The sequence below is a fragment of the Saccopteryx leptura genome, chromosome 3, assembly GCF_036850995.1.
Source record: "Saccopteryx leptura isolate mSacLep1 chromosome 3, mSacLep1_pri_phased_curated, whole genome shotgun sequence".
Lineage (NCBI taxonomy): Eukaryota > Metazoa > Chordata > Mammalia > Chiroptera > Emballonuridae > Saccopteryx > Saccopteryx leptura.
The window spans coordinates 125,213,737-125,239,090 of NC_089505.1; the positions used below are offsets into that span (position 1 = coordinate 125,213,737).

At 40.1% G+C, this 25,354-nt stretch overlaps 1 protein-coding gene across 1 annotated transcript in view; it reads left to right on the forward strand.

Moving 5' to 3' along the window:
• The window catches only part of C3H1orf185 (chromosome 3 C1orf185 homolog), a 35,943-nt gene extending 14,812 nt beyond the window's left edge, over positions 1-21,131 (forward strand). The window contains exons 3-5 of the mRNA XM_066372656.1: positions 5,187-5,322; positions 19,524-19,560; positions 20,752-21,131. Of these exons, the coding sequence (XP_066228753.1) occupies positions 5,187-5,322; positions 19,524-19,560; positions 20,752-21,131 (553 nt within the window). The remainder of the gene's footprint in view (positions 1-5,186; positions 5,323-19,523; positions 19,561-20,751) is intronic.
• Positions 21,132-25,354: the final 4,223 nt, after the last annotated feature.

Below are 25,354 nucleotides of genomic sequence, written 5' to 3' on the forward strand. Positions count from 1 at the left end.
CTTGCTGCGGGAGGGGAAGAGAAAGACAGAGAGGAAGGAGAGGGGGAGGGGTGGAGAAGCAGATGGGCGCTTCTCCTGTGTGCCCTGGCCGGGAATCGAACCTGGGACTTCTGCACGCCAGGCCGACGCTCTACCACTGAGCCAACCGGTCAGGGCAGCTTAACATATTTTTGAGGTTCATTTATGTTGTTACATTTATCTGCAGTTTATTTTTATTGATGACTAGTATCCCATTGTATGAATATACCTGAGTTTGTTTATTCAGTCTTCTGTTAATGAACATTTGGGTCATTTCAAGTTTTCAGCTGTTAGGAATAAGGGTGCTGTGAACACTCTTGTATAAATACTTTTGTACATGTGCTTTCACTTCTGTGGAGTAAATACCTAAGAGTGAATTGATGGATTATATGATTAACTTTATAAGAAACTGCAAGTTTTCCAAATTGGGTATACAATCCGATCTACAAAGTATGAAAGTTATGTTTATATTTTTAAGATTTTTCTTGTCTGTGAAACCTGAGTTTTAATGGAGCAAGGGTGAGAGAAGAAAGACAAATTAGGAGGCTGTGCATAATCTTTGTAGAGGTGACCGTGTCTTGGACTAATATGGGAGTAGAGGAAATGAAAAGAGAGGGTTGGGTTTGGAATATGTTTTGCAGGTTAAGTTAGCAGGCTTGTTGATGGATTTGATGAGATAAGGAAAGATAAATGAAGGGGCTGAATTAATGCTAACATCTTTGTATTTACCGTGAGCAACTGAGTAGTTCTTCATGTCAGTTAGTGAGATAAGGAGATGGTTAGAAGAGAAACTAGCTGAGGGAGTGGTGATACACTAAACTAAGAGTTTGTAATTTGGATGTACTTTTGAAAGCCTATTAGAAATCCAACTAGAAACTTTAAATAGACAATTATATATGATATGTATGAACTTAAGGAAAGAAGCCAGGGCTGAAGATTTAGTCTCTCTAAAGTCATAGAACTGGATGGGACTAACGAGGGAGTGATTGTTGAAGGAGAAAAATGTAAGAGCTGTACCCTTCAGTCCATCAACATTTAGAAATCTAGCAAAGAGTACAAAGAATCAACCTCTGGGAAATGTGTCAAGGAAGGCAAAGTTATGACATTATGAAAATGTTTCAGGAAGAAGGCAACAGCCAGTTATATTCAAGGTGCTTAAGACATTGAGAAAAGTTAGGCTAGAGAAATAATTTTTGAATTTGGCAGTTTGGAAGTTATTGGTGGCCTTAAAGAATTTAGGTAGAATGTCTGACCAGGCGATGGCACAGTGGATAGAGCATCAGACTGGGACGTGAAGGACCCAGATTCAAAACCCTAAGCTTATCAGCTTGAGCACGGGCTCATCTGGTTTGAGCAAGGCTCACCAGCTTGAGCCCAATGTCACTGGCTTGAGCAAGGGGTCACTTGCTCTGCTGTAGCCCCCTGGTCAAGGCACATACGAGAAAGCAATCAATGAACAACTAAGGTGCCACAACCAAGAATTGATGTTTCTCATCTTTCTCCTTTACTGTCTGTCTGTCGTTCTCTGTCACAAAAAAACAGAGGCGAGGGCAGCCTGACCTGTGGTGATGTGGTGGCGCAGTGGATCAAGTGTCTCAGAACCCTAAGGTCGCTGGTTCAAAACCCAGGGCTTGCCCGGTCAAGGCACATATGAGAAGCAGCAGCCAGTTAATGCTTCCCACCACCTTTCTCTCTCTCTCCTTTAAAATCAATAAATAAAATCTTTAAAAAAGGGAATTTAGGTAGAATGATGAGTTCAGAACCTTACCTTTGAGTAAAACACAAGAGGTGAGAAAATTGAGGCAAGTATAGACATTTCTTCTTTGCTTGTGTTTGTGTGTGTGAAGGGGAATTGATAAATGGGACAGTAGCTGGAGGAGAATGTGGGGTCAAGGAAGCGTGTGTTTTTTTTTGTTTTTTTTTTTTGTTTTTTTTTTTTTCATTTTTCTGAAGCTGGAAACGGGGATAGACAGTCAGACAGACTCCCGCATGCGCCCGACCGGGATCCACCCGGCACGCCCCCCAGGGGGCGATGCTCTGCCCATCCTGGGCGTCGCCATATTGCGACCAGAGCCACTCTAGCGCCTGAGGCAGAGGCCACAGAGCCATGCCCAGCGCCCGGGCCATCTTTGCTCCAATGGAGCCTTGGCTGCGGGAGGGGAAGAGAGAGACAGAGAGGAAGGCGCGGCGGAGGGGTGGAGAAGCAAATGGGCGCTTCTCCTATGTGCCCTGGCCGAGAATCGAACCCGGGTCCTCCGCACGCTAGGCCGACGCTCTACCGCTGAGCCAACCGGCCAGGGCGCGTGTGTTTTTTTTACCTCTAAATATAGAAGACATACTTGATATCTCCCTTACTGTTTTCCATTCCCACTAAATTTGAACCATCACCATGTTCTATTTATTTTACCTCATAAACTGTTCAACTCTATCCATTTCTCTCCATTACCACTGCCACCACCTTCTCCAAGTTACAGTTGTCCCCCACATACACTACTGCAGTAAGAGTTATAACTGACCCACTATGTTCACTATCGCCCTTGTTTAATTTCTTCTTTATACTTAAACCAGACATAGCCCAAATACAATTTTGATAAAATGAACACCCTTGCACTCCATCCCCCTATATGATGAAGGACTTCCCATTGCTTTTCAGATAAAGATAAAATGATATGAGTTTTAGTCCCTAGATGATCTTCCCATGCATAGTCTCGTTTCATCTCCCACTTTCCCTCGTATTCTGTGCTTCTGCTGCACGGTTCTAATCTGTACACTAGGTCTTTGGACTTGATATTCTCTCTGATTAGATTATTCTTACTCCTCCCACATCTCTCTTCCACCACACTCTTAAAACTCTTCTTCAGATATCCAATTCAATCATCCCTTCCTCAGAAAAGCCTTCTCTGACCTGTCTAACCAGATTAATTCCCTTTGTTATATAGGACTCACACAGTACCAGGTAGCTATCCTTAATAACACTTTCCACACTTGTAATTTTTCATTTTCTTGTGATTATTTAATTATTTGTTTTCCTTACTAGGGTTTAAGCTCCATGAGAGCAATGGCACCACCACCCATTAGACATTAACATTATTATTTAAATTATTAAGTTTAAAATGACTTAGAAACTACATTCCATTATATATAACTGTTTTTGACCATCTGGGAGTTTACTTGCTGCTTTATTATTTAAAACCCTCTCTCAAAATTGTTTGTGGTTGCATGGGTAAAGATCACAGTTACTCTTCTTTTGTAAGTCATTAGTTTTAATTTTGTTTCCTCCCATTTACTTTTATAAGAGATATTATTAAATATACAACTGACCATTGAGTTTCATTTCACTTAATTTCCTTTGCCATTAAAGGCAAATTTATGAAAAGACTAACATTAAAGTCAATTAATTATCTCATAAGCAAAAAGAAGAATATCAAAAACTCATGATTACATATGATTTTACTTATATGTAGCATCTAAAGATCAAAATAAACAAACAAAATAGAAATAGACTCAGAGATACAGAGAACAGACTGATGGTTGACAAGGGATGGGGATTGGAGGACTGAGTGGAAATGGTGAAGAGATTAAGAAGTAAAAATTGGTAGTTACAGAATAGTCATAGAGATGTAAATTATAGCAAAGGGAATATAGTTAATAATATTGTAATAACAACATATAGGGCCAGGTGGATACTTGAAATGTTGGGCAGAGCACTTCGTAAAGTACAGTACCTGATTTTCTAAATCACTATGCTGTACACCTGAGACCAATACAGAATAATATTGTATGTAAACTGTAATGGAGCCTGATGAGGCGGTGGCGCAGTGAGCCTTGGACTGGGATGCAGAGGACCCAGGTTCGAGACCCCCAGGTTACCAGCTTGAGCACAGGCTCATCTGGTTTGAGCAAAGCTCACCAGCTTGGACCCAAGGTCGCTGGCTCGAGCAAGGGGTTACTGAGTCTGCTGAAGGCTCACGGTCAAGGCACATATGAGAAAGCAATCAATGAACAACTAAGGTGTTGCAACGAAAAACTGATGACTGATGCTTCTCATCTCTCTCCGTTCCTGTCTGTCTGTCCCTATCTATCCCTCTCTCTGACTCTCTGTCTCTGAAAAACAAACAAACAAAAAACCTGTAATGGAACTTTTTTTTATTAAGTGAGAGAGGCAGGGAGACAGAGACAGACTCCCACATACACCCAGATGGGAATACCCAGCAAGCCCCCTACAGGGTGATGCTCTGCCCATCTGGGTCATTGCTCTGTTGCTTGGCAATTGAGCTATTATAGCACCTGAGGCAAGGCCATGGAGCCATCCTCAGCGCCCAGGGCCAACTTTGCTCAAACCATTTAGCCATGGCTGAGGGGGGAGAAGAGAGAGGAGAGAGAGATACAGGGGGGAGACAGGTGGAGAAGCTGATGGTCGTTTTTCCTGTGTGCCGTACCCGGAAATCAAACCCGGGACTTCCATATGCTGAGCCAACGCTCTACCACTGAACAAACTGGCTAGGACCTGTAATTGAACACTTTTAAAAATTAGAAAAACTCATGATTGACCTTCAAACTGCATAAGAAGTAGCTTAATTTACGTTCTATGAGTAAAATATAATGAAATCAGTAACATGAGAAGGGGATATATAAGGTGATAAGTTGATTTGTGCCTTTAAAAATAAATATGTAAGCCCTAGCCAGTTGGCTCAGTGGTAGAACATCAGCCTGGAATGTGGATGTCCCAGGTTTGATTCCTGGTCAGGGAACACAGGAGAAGCAACCATCTGCTTCTCTTCCCTTCCCCCTCCCTCTTATCTCTCTCTCTTCTCCTCCTGCAGCCATGACTCAATAGGTTTAAGTGCATAAGCCCTGGGCACTGAGGATGATTCCCTGGAGCCTCTGCCTCAGGCACTAAAAATACCTCGGTTGTGAGCATGGCCCCAGATGGGCAAAGCATTGGCCCCAGATAGGGGTTGCCAGGTGGATTTCCGCATGGGGGAGTCTATCTCTCTATTTCCTCTCCTTTCACTTAGAAAAAAATAATAAAAATAAATAAATAAATATGTAGTAATATATATATTCTAATATTAAACCCTTATGTGTAACTATTGGAAATAAAATAATTTTAATTGATTTACAATATAATTCATTTTTATTAACATTGTCTATAAAATATTTTTCAGGGAAATATTTCAAAATTCTTATTTTAAAACAACTGATGAGAGATGCAACCAAAGACCATTAAAGGAGAAGAGTGAATCTCATTCTCAGAGTATTTTTATATCTCGAAATTTTCATACTGGAGTATTCCAATTACAGGTAGAGTGCAATTTTTTCAAATAATTTTTTGATATCATGTTATTAGCATTGTTATCTTCCAGGTTTGAAAGACAGAGTATCTACTGGTATTTTTTTAATCTGAGGGACAAGAACATGAGCTAAATTTAAATTACCCAAACTAGTTAGGGTTTACATTATAGGATACTGAAAAACTAAATGAAAATGTCTCCTTTGATATTTGCTTTGCTTTATCTCTAGCCTGAGAACCTACATTCCCATGTTGTGATTGTTACAAGGATGAAGATAAATGGCTAAGAAAAATAAAGCAAAATTGCCAGGCCTAGCAGAGGAAAGACATGGAGATAAGAGAATACTCAGATAAGCAGATAATCTAATGGAACCAACTAAGTAAAATTAAGGATTTTAGCCTTCATATCTAAGCTCTGCATTCCCCTCATTGAGGAAAGTAAGATATGAACCCTACATTTGAGGTGCTAGCTAGTACCAATGTGAAAGGCAGACACATAATTAACTTTTTGTTATGTGTCAAAACAGTGCTGAGTAAAACAAGGGAGAGATCAGTAGAAACTTAAAACTATGATATAGCTAAACAAAACAAATACTTTAATGGTTTTATAACATTAATATTAAAACAGCAACAAAATGATAAAATGTCAAAGTTTCATTATACATCTTGAATATTGAACTCAAGTTGAACTCAGTGTTTATTCATCTGTTCAATAAACATTTTTTGAGTGCCTTAAATATGGCAACACTAGTTTTGGTACTGAGTCTATATAAACAAGAAAGACATGAGCCAAAGCCCTAGCCGGGTAGCTCAGTTGGTTAGAGTGTCATCTGAATATGCCAAGGTTGCAGGTTCAGTCCCTGGTCAGGAAACACAAGAATCATCCAATGAATGCATAAATAAGTGGAACAACAAATTTATGTTTTTCTCTCTTTCTCCTTTCTTCTCTCTTTAAAATTAAAAGAAAAAAAAAAAAGACTTGAGTCCAGACCTAGATGAGCCCAAAGTTAGTAGAGAAGAAAAATATATAACTAAAAATGAGAACATAATGTGATAAAAGCCACAACATTGAAGAAATGCAGACAAGGGAGCATAAATTAAGAAAGACTTCACAGGCTCTGGCCTGTTGGCTCAGTGTAGAGCATCGGCCTGGTGTGCAGGATTCCTGGGTTCGATTCCCGGCCAGGGCACACAGGAGAAGCACCCATCTGCTTCTCCACCCCTCCCCCTCTCCTTCCTCTCTGTCTCTCTCTTCCCCTCCCACAGCCAAGGCTCCTTTGGAGCAAAGTTGGCCCAGGGAACTGAGGATGGCTCTGTGGCCTCTGCCTCAGGAGCTAGAATGGCTCTGGTTGCAACAGAGTGATGCCCCAGATGGGCAGAGCATCGCCCCCTGGTGGGCATGCCAGGTGGATCCCTGCAGTCTGTCTGACTGCCTCCCTGTTTCCAACTTCAGAAAAGAAAAGACTTCACAGAAAAGACATTTTTAGCTGGGTTTTGAGAAGCGAATAGAAGTTTGACAGGAGGAAAGAAAACAAAGGAAATGAAAGGACACAACATTTTCAGAAAAATGTTATAATGTTTGGAATCTAGGGTTTATAGAAGGACGTGGTGGGAAAAGATTCTGGAGATAACATTGTGAAGAGCCTTATTTGCAGTTTAAGAATTTTGGATTTTACCGCATAGGCTCCACAGACCGCAGGAGGCATTATGGGATTATGATCAAGAGCATAGACTGAAGAGGTTAGAATCCTTGCTCTACCACTACTAGCTGTGTAATTTTAGGCAAGTTATTTTACTTCTGTGTGTCTCAATTTCCTCATCTGAAAAATAAAGATGACTTCATCACCTTAGAGTTGTTACAGGAATTAAATAAATTGCTATATAAAAAACACCCAGAACAGTACCTGGCTACATAGTGAGCACCATGCAAGTATCAATATTATTATTACTGGAAGACTTTAAGAAGACAGGTTTAATGATCAAATTAATTTTAAAGATTCTTAAAGCTCTGACTTTCAAATGAAGGATGGATTGAAATAAAGATCATTACAGAGAAAAAAATGTTTCTATATATACATTTAACACTAATTGAATATACTGATACCCATCACATGTTAGGAATTTTGCTAGATACTACTGATGTAATGGTGTCTTCATAACCAATGGTGGATACATTCGAAAAGACAATTACAAAAATGTCATGAGTGTTATGATGGAAGAAGTACCTATATAGGAGTACTAAATTTTAATTAGGTTGTTTATTATTCATTCAGTAAATATGCAATAAGTGCTTATGTGCTAAGCACTGTTCTAGGCATTTGAATATTTGGTGGTGAACAAGAGAGACAAGAGCCCCTGTTCTCATGAGATTTACAGGCTAGTCAGAGAGATATGGTAAATAATGTACTAGTAAACACAAATTATTATTCAGGACTCTTGATAGTGAAAGGAACCTTACTCACAAGAAAAGATCGTGGAAAACATAGTATGAAAACATAGTATAAAAGAATAAGATAGTGTTGATCTCATCCACAATCAGTTTCAGTATGTAAGAGACTTTCATATTGTCCCTTTTTCTTGTCTCAGTTTCGCCTGTGTTCTGGCCTCTTTCTTTGCTACTACAGCAGACAAGTAGGAACATGTAAATTATTTTTAAAATATGGTTTAAATTAATATAGAACTATAGCATGGTTTCTAAAAGAGCTTTTATTGTGAAATACAACATACACACAAAAGAGAACTCACACACAGTTTAGAGAATAATCAATGTAATTACTTATACCTACCACCCAGAACAAGAAACAGCATATTACCAGCACCTTTGAGGTGTCCTGAGTCTTTATCTCTTACATCTCACACTTTCTCCCTTCGCTGAAGGACTGACTCACTATCCTACAATTGCAATGAACTATTTCCTTGGTTTTTTTTTATGGTTTTACCACAAATGTTATAGATCCTTGAACAATGTATTATTAAATTTTGTACATTTTGGGGCTCTGTGTATAATATACTCTAACTTTTTGTGCAATATTACATTCCGAGGCTCTTCCATGTTGGTGCATGTACTCATAGTTTATTATTATTATTATTATTATTTTTTTTTTTTTTTTTGTATTTTTCTGAAGCTGGAAACGGGGAGAGACAGTCAGACAGACTCCCGCATGCGCCCGACCAGGATCCACCCGGCACGCCCACCAGGGGCGACGCTCTGCCCACCAGGGGGCGATGCTCTGCCCCTCCGGGGTGTTGTTCCGCCGCGACCAGAGCCACTCTAGCGCCTGGGGCAGAGGCCAAGGAGCCATCCCCAGCGCCCAGGCCATCTTTGCTCCAATGGAGCCTTGGCTGCTGGAGGGGAAGAGAGAGACAGAGAGGAAGGAGGGGGGGTGGAGAAGCAAATGGGCGCTTCTCCTATGTGCCCTGGCCGGGAATCGAACCCGGGTCCCCCGCACGCCAGGCCGACGCTCTACCGCTGAGCCAACCAGCCAGGGCTAGTTTATTATTTTTACTATTGTATCCATTCTATTGTATGATATATCAGATTTTATGTTATGGACTTTGGGGTTGTGTTTAGTTTTTTTTAGGAAATTTCTATAGGGAATGTATATAACAGTAGAATTGCTGAGCTATGGGGTATGTGTATGTTCAATATTATTAAATAATTCTAAATTGGTTTCCAAAGTAACTATCAATATACATTCCCCCCAGGCATGTATAAGTGCTAGGATTGCTCCATGTCTTCAAATATATATTGATATTTTTAGGCTCCTAAATTTTTGACAATCTGATGACTGTAGAATAGTATCTCACTATAGCTTTTCTTAATAGACTTTTTTTAGCAATTTTAAGTTCACAGCAAAATTGAGCAGGAAGTATAGAGTTCCCATTATACCCATTGTCCCTCACACCCTCCCCACTATCAACATCCAGAAAGGTACATTTGTTACAATTAATGAACTTGTATTGACACATCATTATCACCCAAAGCCCATAGTTTACAGTAGGATTTACTCTTAGTGTTACACATTCTATGGGTTTGGGGAAAAAAATATGTTTCATATATTATACATATTTAATATTTAATACATATTTAGTATATATGATATATTGCATATTTAATATATATTAAATATTATATATGTGCGTATTTAATATGTATGATATATATTATCAAACCATGGAATAGAGCGAGAGAAAGAGAGAAGATGGGAGAAGGGAAGAGGGGGGAGAGAGAGTTCCACCATTATACTATCATACAGAATAGTTTCACTATCCTACAAATATCATTGTTCTTTGCCTGTTTATTCCTCCCTTCCATCTAACCCCCGGCAAGCACTGAGTTTTGCCTTTTTCAGAATGTCATATCGTTGAAATCATATAGTATGTAGCCCTTTTAGATTGGCTTCTTTCACTTAGTAATATGCATTTAAGGTTCTCCAGAACTTTTCAAGGATGGATAGCACATTCCTTTTCAGCGCTGAATAACTATCCATTGTATGAATATACCAGTTTGTTTATCCCACTCCCTTACTAAAGGAAATCTTGGTTGCTTCCAAGTTTTGGCAATTACAAATAAAGCAGCTATAAACATCTGTGTGCAGGTTTTTGTGTGGACATACGTTTTTAACTCATTTAGGTAAATAGCAATGATCTTAATTGCTGGACAGAATGGTAAGAGCTGTTTAATTTTGTAAGAAACAGCCAACTGTCTGCCAAAGTGGTTGTACCATTTTACATTCACACTAGCAATGAATGAAAGTTCCTGATGTTTCACATCTTCACCAGCATTTGCTGGTCAGTGTTTTGAATTTTCACCATTATAATAGGCATAGTACATTTTGTTGTTTTCATGTGTATTTCCCTAATGACATATTATGTTGAATGACTTTTCATATGATTATCTGCCATTTGTGTATCTCCTTTGGTGAGGTATCTAAATAATTTGATCATTTTTTTGTGTGTGACAGAGACAGAGAGAGGGACAGATAGGGACAGACAGACAGGAAAGGAGAGAAATGAGAAGCATCAATTCTTTGTTGCAGTATCTTAGTTGTTCATTGATTGCTTTCTCATATATGCCTTGACCAGTGGGGCAGCTTCAGCAGAGCGAGTGACCCCTTGCTCAAGTCAGTGACCTTAGGCTCAAGCCAGCAACCTTGGGTTTGAACCAGTGACCTTTGGGCTCAAGCCAGCAACCATGGGGTCATGTCTATGATCCCACGCTCAAGCCAGTGACCCAGCACTTAAGTGATGAGTTTGCACTCAAGCTGGCAACCTCGGGGTTTCGAACCTGGGTCCTCTGCATTCCAATCTGACACTCTATCCATTGTGTCACTGCCTGGTCAGGCTCTTTTGCTCATTTTTAATTGGGTTATTTTCTTATTGTTGAGTTTTAAGTGTTCTTTATATTTTTTATAAGTGTATTAGATATATCTTTTGCAAACATTTTTACCCAGTTTGTGACTTGTCTTCTCATTCTCTTGATATCTCCTTATATACTGCTCACAAAAACTAGGGCATATTTCAAAATGAATATGAAGTGATAAAAAAAGAAGCATTTGACTCAGTGGTAGAGTGTCGGCCTGGCATACAGGAGTCCTGGATTCAATTCCCGGCCAGGGCACACAGGAGAGGCGCCCACCTGCTTCTCCACCCCTCCCCCTCTCCTTCCTCTCTGTCTCTTTCTTCCCCTCCCGCAGCCAAGGCTCCACTGGAGCAAAGTTTGCCCGGGCGCTGAGGATGGCTCTGTGGCCTCTGCTTCAGGCACTAGAATGGCTCTGATTGCGGTAGAGCGACGCCCCAAGATGGGCAGAGCATCGCCCCCTGGTGGGCATGCCGGGTGGATCCCGGTCAGGCGCATGTGGGAGTCTGTCTGACTGCCTCCCTGTTTCCAGCTTCGGAAAAATACAAAAAAAAAAAAAGAAGCATTTGATTTTTTTAAATGTTTATTTTATTGACTTTAGAGAGAGAGGAAAGGAAAGACAGACAGACAGAGACAGGAACATTGATCTGTTCCTATATGTATGTGCCCTGATCGAGGATTTTTCTTTTATTAAACAAGAACATCACAAAAGCAAATGACAAGTTAAACAAAGTTAATTGATTATGCAGATGAGATGCAAAACCAACTTTTATTTCATTGGTGAAAATGCACTATACAAAAGGCTGAAAGTACTAGAGTATCTGCATGTTCCCTGATCCCCTAATTTTTGTGAGCAGTGTAGTTTTAATTTGTATTTTCCTGCTAAAGAATGAGGTGATTGTCTTTTCTAAAGTTTATTGACTATTATGGTTTACTCTTATGTAAAAGGCCTGTTTAAATCTCACCTCTTTTTCTATTAGTTTGTCCTTTTATTATAAAACGTTAAAGTTATTTATTCTGGATAACTAATCTTTTGTCAGTTATGTTAATTTTTATGTCTTCATCCAATTTGTGGTTTTCCTTTATTTTAACTATTTTTATGGCATGTTTTGATAAACAAAAATTCCTTTTATTTTATTTTTACAGAGACAGAGACAGAGAGAGAGTCAGAGAGAGGGATAGATAGGGACAGACAGAAATGGAGAGAGATGAGAAGCATCAATCATTAGTTTTTCGTTGTGACGCCTTAGTTGTTCATTGATTGCTTTCTCATATGTGCCTTGACCGTGGGCCTTTGGCAGGCTGAGTAATCCTTTGCTCGAGCCAGCGACCTTGAGTCCAAACTGGTTAGCTTTGCTCAAACCAGATTATCCCGCACTCAAGATGGCGACCTCAGGGTCTTGAACCTGGTTCCTCCGCATCCCAGCCTGCCGCTCTATTCCCTGCACCACCACCTGGCCAGGCTCCTTTTATTTTTAACATAACCTAATTACTCAGCCCTTCCTTTTGTGATCTATTTCATTGATCTATAGATGTATCCTTATACCAGTACCACACTGTCTTGATTACTGTAACTTTGTAGTATTTTGATATTCAGAAGGTCTTCAACTTTGTTCTTTTTGAAGATTGTTTTAGCTATTATAATTTTACCTTTTATATTTCTATCTTTAATCCATTTTTAGTTAATATTTTTAACTTTTATATAAGGTATGAGGTTTAGATCAAATTTCATCTAGGGGAACTCCTGATGTCTAATTGTTCCAGTATTGTTTATTGAAAAACAGTATTTTCATTTAAATGCTTTTACAACTTTTGACAAGAATCTGTTGGGCATATACGTATGGGTCTATTTCTGGGTTTTCTATTTGCACCATTTATCTGTATGTTTTTCTCTCCCAATAACACACCCTAGCTGAATAATAGGTCATAGATTGAGCAGCACGTTTCCTCTAATTTAATTCTTCTCTTTCAGCATTGTTTTAGTTTTTATTGTTCTTTTGTCATGTAAATTTTAAGATAAACTTATCTCTACCAACAAATAATCTTGTTGAGATTGTAATGAGAATTACTTTTGGTTTATATATTAGTTTTTTAGTGAATTGCCAAGGTTACTACAAGCGTTTATATTGAACTATGTTCTGTGACCTTTACAAATAAATTTATTTGTTACTTTGCCTGACCTGTGGTGGCGCAGTGGGTAAAGCGTCAACCTGGAAACACTGAGGTTGCCGGTTCAAAACCCTGGGCTTGCCTGGTCAAGGCGCATATGGGAGTTGATGCTTCCTGCTCCCCCCCCCCCTTCTCTCTCTCTCCTCTCTATAATGAATAAATAAAATCTAAAAAAAAAAAAAAAAAAGTTTGTTACTTCTAGTAGTCTTTTTGTGGACTCCATAAGATTTTCTTCATATACAATCATGTCCTCTGCAGAACACATCAGTCTTACTTTTTTTTTCAGTCTTCATGCTTTTATTTTATTTTCTCATCTTACTCCATTGGGTAGGAACTCTAGCATAATAATGAATCGAAGTGTTGAAAGCAATTATCCTTTTTGTATTCCTAATCTTAGAACACATTTAGCTCTTCACTATTAAGTAGGAGGTAGACTATGAGAGTTTTATAAATGCAAGTTGAGAAAATTCCCTTCTATTCTTAGTTTACTGAAAGGCTTATTTTTAAAAATCAATAAGGAGCGCTGAATTTTGCAAAATGCTATTTCTGCATCTTTTGAAATTGTTCGCATGGGTTTTCTTTTTTATTTTATTCATGTGGGTTACATTGAATCTCAAATGTTAAACCAACCTGTATTCCTAAAACAAACCTCATTGAATTTGATATAATAATTTAATTTAAAGAATTTTTGTGGCCCTGACTAGCTGGCTCAGCAATCTACTAACCTGGCGTGTGGAAATCCCAGGTTCGATTTCCAGTCAGGGCACACAGGAGAAGCAACCATCTGCTTCCCCACCCCTTCTTCTCCTCTCTCTCTCTCTCTCTCTCTCTTTCTTTCTCCTCCTCTTGCAGCCATAGCTTGAATGGTTCCAGCAAGTTGGCCCCAGGTGCTGAAGATGGCTCCATGGCCTTGCCTCAGGCATTAAAATAGATAGATTGCTGAGCAACAAAGCAGCAGCCCCAGATGGGCAGAGCAGCACCCAGTAGAGGCTTGCTGGTCGGTCCTGGTCAGGGTACATGTAACAGTCTGTCTGTCTGCCTCCCTGCCTCTCACTTAATAATAAAAATAAAAATAATAATTTTTGCATCTGTGTTTACAATGGATATTATCTTGTAATATCTTTGTTAGATAGTAATATCAAATATTCACAGGATGAATTAAAAGTGTTTCCACTTCATCTATATTGTTAAGTTTATTGGTATAAAGGTTTTAATGGTATCCTCTTATTATCCTAATATCTGAAGACTCTTTAGTGATGGCACTCTGTATTTCTGATTATCTCTCTCTTTTCTTTAATCAGTATTGGTAGAAGTCTTCAATTTTATTATTCTTGCACTTTTCTTCTTTTCTAATATAAGCATTTAATATTCAGATTTTGCTGCATCCCACAAATATTTGTGTTTTGTTTTCATCATTATTCAGTTAAAAATATTTTAAAATTTCTTTTATCTTTCATGATATTGACATTTTTGAAGAATACAAGCAAGTTTATTTTATAGATCATAGACTGTTCCTCAATTTGGCTTTTCCTTGTGATAAGATTCAGGTTATCACATCTGGAGGCATGAAGTGTTTGTTCATTTGCCCTGCACTAGGGAATTTAGTTAATCACAAAGATAATGTCTGTTCTTCCACCCAATGTATTATTTCTATTTTTTCTTCTTTTTTTCCAAGTAAGAGGAGGGGAGATAAGACATACAGACTCCCTCATGCACCCCCACCCGTATTCACCCAGCGACTCCTGTCTGGAGCTGATGCTCTGCCCATCTGGGACCATGCTTGCAACTGAGTCACTTTTAAAGTAACAGATTTTATTCATTTTTGTTTGTTTGTTTGTTTTTTACAGAGACAGAGAGAGAGTCAGAGAGAGGGACAAATGGGGACAGACAGACAGGAATGGAGAAAGATGAGAAGCATCAATCATCAGTTTTTCGTTGCGACACCTTAGTTGTTCATTGATTGCTTTCTCATATGTGCCTTGACCGTGGGCCTTCAGCAGACTGAGTAACCCCTTGCTTAAGCCAGCGACCTTGGGTCCAAGCTGGTGAGCTTTGCTCAAGCCAGATGAGCCCGCGCTCAAGCTGGCAACCTTAGGGTCTCGAACCTGGGTCCTCCGCATCCCAGTCCGACGCTCTATCCACTGCGCCACCGCCTGGTCAGGCCAACTGAGTCACTTTTAGTGCCTGAGGTGAAGGCTCCACTCGAGCCATCCTCAGTGCCTGGGGTGATGCACTCGAACCAATTGAGCCATGGCTGGAGGAGGGGAAGAGAGAGAGAGAAGGGGAGGGGTGGAGAAGCAGATAGATGGTCACTTCTCCTATATGCCCTGATTGGGAATTGAACCCAGGATATCCACACACCAGGCTGACACTCTACCACTAAGCCAACTGGCCAGGGCTCTGAGCTATTCTTAGTGCCTGAGACTGATGCCCTCCAATGGAGCTATCCTCAGAGCTGGGGCCATACTTGAACCAATTGAGCCACTGGTTGTGGGAGGAAAAAAGGAAGGAAAGAGGTAGAAGATGGTCACTTCTCCTGTGTGCCCTGACCTGGAATTGAACTAGGACCTCCATATGCCAGGCCAATGCTCTATCCACTGTGCCACCGGCCAAGGCCTATAATTATAATATTTTGATGCTCAGATTTTCCTAAATTTGGCCCTGGCCGGTTGGCTCAGTGGTAGAGCGTCGGCCTGGCGTGCAGAAGTCCCGGGTTCGATTTCCGGCCAGGGCACACAGGAGAGGCGCCCATCTGCTTCTCCACCCCTCCCCCTCTCCTTCCTCTCTGTCTCTCTCTTCCCCTCCCGCAGCTGAGGCTCCATTGGAGCAAAGATGGCCTGGGCGCTGGGGATGGCTCCTTCGCCTCTGCCCCAGGCACTGGAGTGGCTCTGGTCACGACAGAGCGACGCCCCAGAGGGGCAGAGCATCGCTCCCTGGTGGGCAGAGCCTCGCCCCTGGTGGGCGTGCCGGGTGGATCCCGGTCGGGCGCATGCGGGAGTCTGTCTGACTGTCTCTGCCCGTTTCCAGCTTCAGAAAAATACCAAAAAAAAAAAAATTTCCTAAATTTAACCAGTGGGCAACCTTTTAAGGTTGTTCCTCTGTCTTTTTAAAATGTTTGCATATTTTTGGAATTCTTACTTCTGATAATACAGTATCAGTTTTAATAGTTGGTAGAATATTAATTGTACTAATATCTATGTATCAAAATACATTGAGGCCCTGGCCGGCTGGCTCAGTGGTAGAGCATTGGCCTGGGGTGTGGAAGTCCCAGGTTTGATTCCCAGCCAGGGCACACAGGAGAGGTGCCCATCTGCTTCTCCACCCTTCCCCCTCTCCTTTTCCTCTGTCTCTCTCTTTCCCTCCCACAGCCAAAGCTCCATTGGAGCAAAGTTGACCCAGACACTGAGGATGTCTCCATGGCCTCCGCCTCAGGTGCTAGAATGGCTCCCATTGCAATGGAGCAATGCCCCAGACCGGCAGAGCAACGCCCCCATGGTGGGCATGCCAGGTGGATCCTGGTTGGGCACATGTGGGAGTCTGTCTCTGCCTCCCCACTTCTCACTTCAGAAAAATACAAAAAACAAACAAAAAAAAACATTGAGCCTGGCCAGGTGGTGGCACAGTGGATAGAGCATTGGACTGGGATGCAGAGGACCCAGGTTCGAGACCCCAAAGTCGCCAGCTTGATTGAGCACAGGCTCATCTGGTTAGAGCAAAGCTCACCAGCTTGGACCCAAGGTCACTGGCTCGAGCAAGGGGTTACTCTGTCTGCTGAAGGCCTGCAGTCAAGGCACATATGAGAAAGCAATCAATGAACAACTAAGGTGTTGCAATGAAAAACTAATGATGCTTCTCATCTCTCTCCGTTCCTGTCTGTCTGTCCCTATCTATCCCTCTCTCTGACTCTCTCTCTCTGTAAAAAACAACAACAACAAAAAAAACAAAAACAAACAAAAAAAAAACATTGAACTATACTGCTCATAAAAATTAGGGAATATTTCAAAATGAATAGGAAGCAATAAAATATTCCCTAATTTTTGTGAGCAGTATATTTTCTTACTCTTAGAATTTTCTATTACAGGTTTAAAAAAAAGCTAAACAATGTTGTGATGAGCATACTACTAACTGAATATTTATACAATCCAAAATTATTTTTTAGCATATTTCTAGAAATAGATTTGTTAAATTGCCTGCTGGAAAAATGTTACCAATTATGTGTAGCAATATATAAGAATGCCCATTTTGTCATTCCCTTAGTTTGGATAGAATTTTAATTGGTCTAAGGTTTTTACTCTGTGGTTTCCAGGCCAGCAATATCAGTATTACATGGGAGCCTGTTAGAAATGCAGAATCTAATGAGTCAAAATACACATTTTAACTAGTTCCCCAGATAATGCATAAGTACATTGATATCTCAGAAGCAATGGTCTAATACAGTTTATATGAGTCACAGATTGAATTGTTCCTACCTGACCAGGCGGTGGCACAGTGGATGGAGCATCGGACTGAGATGCAGAGGACCCAGGTTCGAGACCCCGAGGTTGCTGGCTTGAGCACGGACTCATTTGGCTTGAGCAGGGGCTCACCAGCTTGAGCTCGTGTTCACTGGCTGAGTGTGGGATCATAGACATGACCCCATGGTCACTGGCTTGAGCCCAAGGTCGCTGGTTTGAGCCCAAGGTTGCTGGCTTGAGCAAGGGATCACTCATTCTGCTGTAGAGCCTCCCCCCCGCCCCTGGTCAAGGCACATATGAGATAACAATCAATAAACAACTAAGGTGCTGCAATGAAGAATTGATGCTTCTCATCTCTCTCCCTTCTTGCCTGTCTGTCCCTATCTGTCCCTCTTTCTGTCTCTCTCTCTGTCTGTCACACACAAAAAAAGCTGAATTGGCCCTAAATCCAGGCAAGGTAAGATCAGCAGCCTATACTGGCATTTATAGTAACAAAAGGTAAAAGTGACTAAATTGATTGAAAAAGTGCTTAATATATATATACAGCCTATATATGTATATCTTAAGCAAGTCCTTTAGGGGGACAGAACAATGTGATCAGCACAGAGTACTAATAACACTGTTCCCCCAGAACACAAGAGGCAATGTTCTCTTTCCAGCCTCAACTTCACCTGCTCTATCCTAAATGTTCTGTGTACCAGCTCATTGTCTTTCTTTTTATTTTTTTACATGGAGTGTGTGTGTGTGTGTGTGTGTATTTAGAAATTAAATTTAGTGGAGTGACATTTATCAATAAGAGCACATAGGTTTCACTGTTTTTCTAATGGTCAAAGGAAAACCAGTACCAGAACTAGCTGCGGTGTGTGTTACAATGCACATTCTCAGAGAATATGCTTCAGTAGTCTCAGATGTTATATCCAAGAATCATTTTAACAAGCACACCATATATGATAATTCTGCTGCCATGAAGTTTGAGAACTACTACACTACCCCACTTCCCACAACACACCTGGAATGTATTGTTTTATCAAATATTTTATTTGCTTCAAACATATAGTTGTATTTTTATAAAAGCCTTCAGCAAGAATTGACTTTGTTGTTGTTATTTAATGAAATAAATAAGTCTAGGAACTCTTTTTTTTTTTTTACAGGGACAGAGAGAGAGTCAGAGAGAGGGATAGATAGGGACAGACAGATAGGAACGAAGAGAGATGAGAAGCATCAATTATCAGTTTTTCATTGCAAAACCTTAGTTGTTCATTGATTGCTTTCTCATATGTGCCTTGACTGCTGGCCTTTAGCAGACCGAGTAACCCCTTGCTTGAGCCAGTGACCTTGAGTCCAAGCTGGTGAGCTTTTTGCTCAAACCAGATGAGCCCACGCTCAAGCTGGAGACCTCGGGGTCTCGAACCTGGGTCCTCTGCATCCCAGTCCGATGCTCTATCCACTGCACCACCACCTGGTCAGGCTAAGTCTAGGAATTCTAATTACTTTATTATTCCTTTCTAGTTCTAACCAAGTGGCTCTCCGTGAGGATGGAGAGAAGTAACCCTGTTGAACTCTATTGAACCCTTTCATTCCCTATCCTGCAGACTGCCTGCTTGAACCATTCCACATTCTTTTCAGATGATACCTGAACACTTTTTCTTTTCTGTCAACATATTTTAGTGAGATAAAATCTTATCACAGAGTCTGATCAGGTGGTGGTGCCGTGGGTAGTGTTGACCTGGGATCCAGATTCACCGAGGTCAGTGACTTGAGTGTGGGCTCATTCCACTTGAGCTCAGGCTCACCAGCTTGAGCACAAGGTCACTGGCTTGAGCGTAGAGCATGGGATCATAGATAGGACTCCATGGTTGCTGTCTTGAGACCAAAAGTTGCTGGCTTGAAACCCAGTGGTTGCTGGCTTGAAGCCCAAGGTCAAGGGCTGGGCTGGAGCCTCCCATCCTCACCCCCTGTCAAGGCATGCATAAGAAGCAATCAATGAACAACTAAAAATGTCACAACTATGAGTTGATGCTTCTCATCTTTCTCCCTTCTTGTCTGTCTCTGTTTCTCGCAAAAAAATAAAAAAATAAAAAAAAAATTCTTATCATGGAAAAAAACATTACTCCATCAAAAACTTATTATGCTAAACTGTAATTCTTATGTAAGTATATAAGTCAAAGATATTAAAGAAATTATATTAAAACTATTAAGTATTTTAAATACAAATAATTTTTTTATATAGGAGGAGAAAAGAAAAAAAGAAACAGCACATATAAAAGGTACTTTTTCTAAAAAATTTATTAGAAATTATAATCAACTGAGAGTACTTTACATCTTAAAAAATCAAAAGGCTATCCTAAATGTTATCTAAGTATTTTTAAGAGCCAAAAAGTTCAAGAAAAACATTAATTTAATAGTATGTAAATGGGCATATATTTTTAGAGAATATATCTTATATTAAAATGTTATATTTTAAATTAAAATGTGAAATTTTAATTTTTGTCCTGTATTTATATCCAAAAGTATGATAGATAGTCATTGCCATATAGTAATGCAAGAAGGTCAAAAGACCTGAGTGTTTTATAATCCTTTAGATAGTGCATATTATGGCTTAGTATCACAAAATAGTATTGTCCTACATAATTTTAGAAATGCTGAATATAAAATGCAACAAGGTATTTAAAGCATCCCTAAAAATTAATGTTACACATTAATATTTAAAATATAGTAAAAGATATTTGAGGATATGATAAAAATGTGATCTTTTCTAAAACAACATATTTAATACCACTGTCAGCATAAATAATATAATAGTAGAAGCATGAGACTTAGAGTAACAAAAATTTAGATTGACATCCATTTTGTATCTGACCTGTGGTAAGTCATTTCTCTAATTCTGTCTTCTCTTTTGTAAAGTTGTGCAAATAAGACACCTTGAAGAATTACTGAGAGGGTAAATGAGATATGGAAGTTCATTAAACTGCTGTGTAAATTATAAGAAATGTTAGTTGTTACTTTTGTTGGTATAAGACCAACTCATAGGCCCTTTCCTCTGAGGATCAAACATTTTGTAATCTGCCTACTCAAGAAGGTATTTTTTACATTTATTTTTAAAATAAGGCAATATTTACCTATAAATAGTTAAGAAATTATCTGTCTTTACTGATTTTAAGGGACATTCCAGGAACTGCAATTTCTAACCTGTTTTGTAGTCTTCTTCTGTTTATAGGTTGATTTAATTTAGAATAGACTTTTCTACTCTTGATTACCATAAAAATATTGCTAATTCCCAATTACATATTTAACATTATACATAAGATGATAGCAACTCAGAATTTTCACTAGATCATCATCTTGTCTATTATAATCCTCAAAAGATTCTAAATTTTTAAAAGAAACATTGTCCTTACAATTAAAATTTGGCAGATGAATATGTAATATTCATAGTAAATCTAATTTTCTTTTTACAGCAAGTGAAGATCACTCTGAAGATGAATTCTGCCTTGCAACAGAAAAAATCACTTGTGACTCTTCAGAGACTAGCTCAGCAACCAATCACAGCAATGTTACCTTAAGCTTATTGAATTCACCGTCTGATTCTTGTTACAGCCAAACTATAGAAGCAGCTGACGACTGGTTTTCTGATGATTCTCTAGTGAAAACGAGCTCTCCAGTGCCTTCTCTCAGGGAACCTCTAATGGAAAAAGTATTTTCATACCTGTCAACCATTCCATTAGAAGATGGTACTGAATATGACAGTTATGATGATCAGAAGGATGACAGCATTAAGGAAATATTTTCAAGAAATACAGAGGTTGAAATACAAAACCTTCAACATGATATTGAATGACTTATCTTTTGAAACTTTGAATACACTAAAATCAGTAAAGTTAAAAGTGAATCACCAGCTTCTCTGTCTCTTAACATGTCCATGCTAATATTGCTTTTCTTTTTCTTTACCATAGAGTAGTCTTACTTCCTCTGCTGATTCTTATTTCTAAAAAGAAAATACAGGGAGAACTAGAGTGATATCATAAACATCAAGTTTAACTCCTTAAATTTCATCAAAGGACATAATAAATAATATAAATATATTTCCAACATACAAAAGAAATACCTTAAGAAATTTTCAGCATAGATATATTTTTAAATAAAACATTCACAGCATTTCCTTATACTTTAGACATTTTCAATTTAATTTCAATGTGGGTAGGGTTGGGTGGAATAACTTCCTTGGCTTTTCTGAACTTTAAATACATAAACCACCTATCATTCAAATATTAATATATCATGATGTCAGCAAGCATTATAATTTTGCTCCTCTAGGGGGATCTAGAACAATCTGCAGTGTCCAGAAAATATTTTTTTCTTTCCCTTGTCCTGTGTTTGTTTCTCAAAATGGTCCCTCATTCCTTATCCCACAATAATAAAAATGGGAGCAGCTATGTTCATAGGCACCTGATTCAAGCTAGATAAATCAGAGTTCCTATCTAATCTGAGAGACCCTTGGCCAAATTTCTACTTACAGTTCTCAGGGATTTCTGACACCCACCATGTAATTAATCTTTTTTTTTCTTTCTCCTAAATAATCTCCATGTAATTAGTCCTTTTTTTTTCTTTCTCTTGGGAAAAACTATTAACAAAGTATGATATTACCTTCTGTGTTTAAATTACTCATAACAAGACCTGTGCATATCTTTCCAAGAGATAAATACCTGTTTATAATGAAGATAAACTTGTCTCAAATAAGACAAGAGCATTATCCAGGCCTATTATTTCTGTCCCAGGAGAAATATTTAAAAGGATTAGAACACCTCTCTCTTTTGAAACGCTTGGCCATTTCTACACATTGTATTTATGGGTTGTGAGAACATCTCCTTATATCTACTCCTAAATCTAAGTAATTTCAGCTCAAGGTCTTTAAGGAGCAGAAAAAAATATGTCTTTTGGTGTTCTACAACTTCTGTTTTACTGTTTGTTTGTTTTTTTTGTTTGTTTTTGTTTTTTCTTTCATTTTTCTGAAGCTGGAAACAGGGAGAGACAGTCAGACAGACTCCCGCATGCGCCCGACCGGGATCCACCCGGCATGCCCACCAGGGGCGACGCTCTGCCCACCAGGGGGCGATGCTCTGCCCATCCTGGGCGTCGCCATGTTGCGACCAGAGCCACTCTAGCGCCTGAGGCAGAGGCCACAGAGCCATCCCCAGCGCCCGGGCCATCTTTGCTCCAATGGAGCCTTGGCTGCGGGAGGGGAAGAGAGAGATAGAGAGGAAAGTGCGGCGGAGGGGTGGAGAAGCAAATGGGCGCTTCTCCTGTGTGCCCTGGCCGGGAATCGAACCCGGGTCCTCCGCACGCTAGGCCGACGCTCTACCGCTGAGCCAACCGGCCAGGGCCTACTGTTTGTTTTAGAGAAAGAAGTTATCTCTAATTTTAGTAAGATCCTAAAACTACCCTAGAAATTTGAGGTTAAAGATTAGAGATTCTAGCCTTGGTCTAAGTGTTGGAATAGAGGAAACATAAACTGAGGACCCCTGGCCTGCTGTGTCCCACCTTGTGCTTTGGGTACAAAAACAACAAATCTGCAGTTAAAGACCAATAAAGCATTTGCAAAGTGATAGGGTTGCAGGTGGGGCCATGACCCCCTCCTCCCTTAAGTGGATAAAGGGACATTGACAAACTAGACCAGGGGTCCCCAAACTTTTTACACACAGGGCCAGTTCACTGTCCCTCAGACCGTTGGAGGGCCGGACTATAAAAAAAACTATGAACAAATCCCTATGCACACTGCACATATCTTATTTTAAAGTAAAAAACCAAAACAGGAACAAATACAATATTTAAAATAAAGAACAAGTAAATTTAAATCAACAAACTGACCAGTATTTCAATGGGAACTATGCTCCTCTCACTGACCACCAATGAAAGAGGTGCCCCTTCCGGAAGTGCGGTGGGGGCCGGATAAATGGCCTCAGGAGGCTGCATGCGGCCCGCGGGCTGTAGTTTGGGGACTTCTGAACTAGACGTTCCAGATCACCTTCCCCCAGGCATCTGGACTGACTCACCTGGGTGTGGAAGGTCCCCTAGCTTACTTAGGGTTAATCCCCCCCATCCCCCCCCACCAGTAACGACTACCAGCTCCCACCCTCGAATCCCCTATTTAACCCTTCCTATTAAATCGGCTGCTGACCTCTGCCTTAGGAGTCAGCCTGGCAGGATGGCCTCCTAATAAACTTTTCTTGCCTGAATGCAGGTGTCATTCTTCGGCCGACCTTTCACAAAGTAGAAAGCAGAGATGAGAAACCAGGAGACCATGATCCCTGGCTTTCTGACAGTGTTCTATTCCCTTGTTCCAGCCCTTCATTAAGCTTGCCCTTGGCTTGGCAGGCACCATTGTATACTAATAATGATCTTCCCTTTTTGCTTAAGCTAGTAAGAGTTGATTTCTGCTACTGGCCACCATCCCTGAAATATGTTTTTAACAGTTGTTCTTGGCTTTTGTAAGGTACCCCAGTAATTTCACAATAAATTCTCCTCTGTGTGTGAGTGTGTGTAAACTAGAAGTATTGTTTCTATAACTATAACCAAAGCAATCTAACCAAATTATTGTCATTACAAATGAGAAATAAAGAGCTCTGTGAATATAAAATAATTGCTATGCTATAATGATATAATAAATTGAATTTAGTCGAAGTAACATATTTACTTGTTTATTAAAATAGTACTCTGGGCCCTGGCTGGTTGGCTCAGTGGTAGAGCGTCGGCCTGGTGTGCGGGGGACCCGGGTTCGATTCCCGGCCAGGGCACATAGGAGAAGCGCCCATTTGCTTCTCCACCCCCCCCTCCTTCCTCTCTGTCTCTCTCTTCCCCTCCCGCAGCCAAGGCTCCATTGGAGCAAAGATGGCCCGGGCGCTGGGGATGGCTCCTTGGCCTCTGCCCCAGGCGCTAGAGTGGCTCTGGTCGTGGCAGAGCGACGCCCCAGAGGGGCAGAGCATCGCCCCCTAGTGGGCAGAGCGTCGCCCCTGGTGGGCATGCTGGGTGGATCCCGGTCGGGTGCATGTGGGAGTCTGTCTGACTGTCTCTCCCCGTTTCCAACTTCAGAAAAATACAAAAAAAATATATATATATTACTCTGTGTCATAGGTGTATACATTGTTCTCTTTAAAAAGCCTAGTGACCAGTACATATTAAATTACGCCAGTCTAAATTTACTTTTTTGAGAGAGAGAAAGGGGGAGAGAGAGCAAAAAGCATCAACTCATAGTTGGTTCACTTTAGCTGTGCATTGATTGTTTCTTTTACATGCTTTGACCAGGAGCCCAGCCTGTGACCCCTTGGTCAAGCTGGTGACATTTAGGCTCAAGCAGTGACCTTGAACTTAAAGTCAGCAACCTTGGGATACTTTAGATGATAGTGTTGTAAAGTACCATACCACACTTTCACAGGTTTATGTAGAGACACCAAGTCCAGATGAATTTTTAAGGGTTTTATTAAAAGGAGGAGATTTCTTAAATATGCCAGCCACATATGGCTAACACGGGGCATTGCAGACCCAAATCGTGTGCCCAAATACATCTCAAAGGCTGGTTATATACCCTTTGACCACATACAGGTTGGGAGGAGCATGACATCATGACACAAGCTTATAACATTTTTTTAGGGAATTCATAGAAACATTAAAACTTTTAAGGTAATACAATCAAAGACATTTACAAATCTTTTAGTATCTGTCTCCCCTCCTTTGCCTAGGCCCTAGAGGTATGTTACGCTAAGGATTCCAGGAAGGGAGGAAGAGCCAAAATCAATGTAAGGTGGTATGTAAATTCTGTCTCTTATTGTAAGAGAAAAGAAGTTCCTCAGACAACCTTTATTCTATAGTTAAAACTAAATGACCCATTGTCCTTGAAAGTCAGGAAGATTCTACATTCTTTTCCCTCCCTTCACCAAGGAAAGGACGGAACAGGAAGCCTGAAAGTTTCTCCTAAAATATCAATATTAATTTTGCAGCTTTATGGTACCTTACCACATTCACCACTGGTTTTATATTTTAAGTCAAATCTTTGACTTAATTTAATGG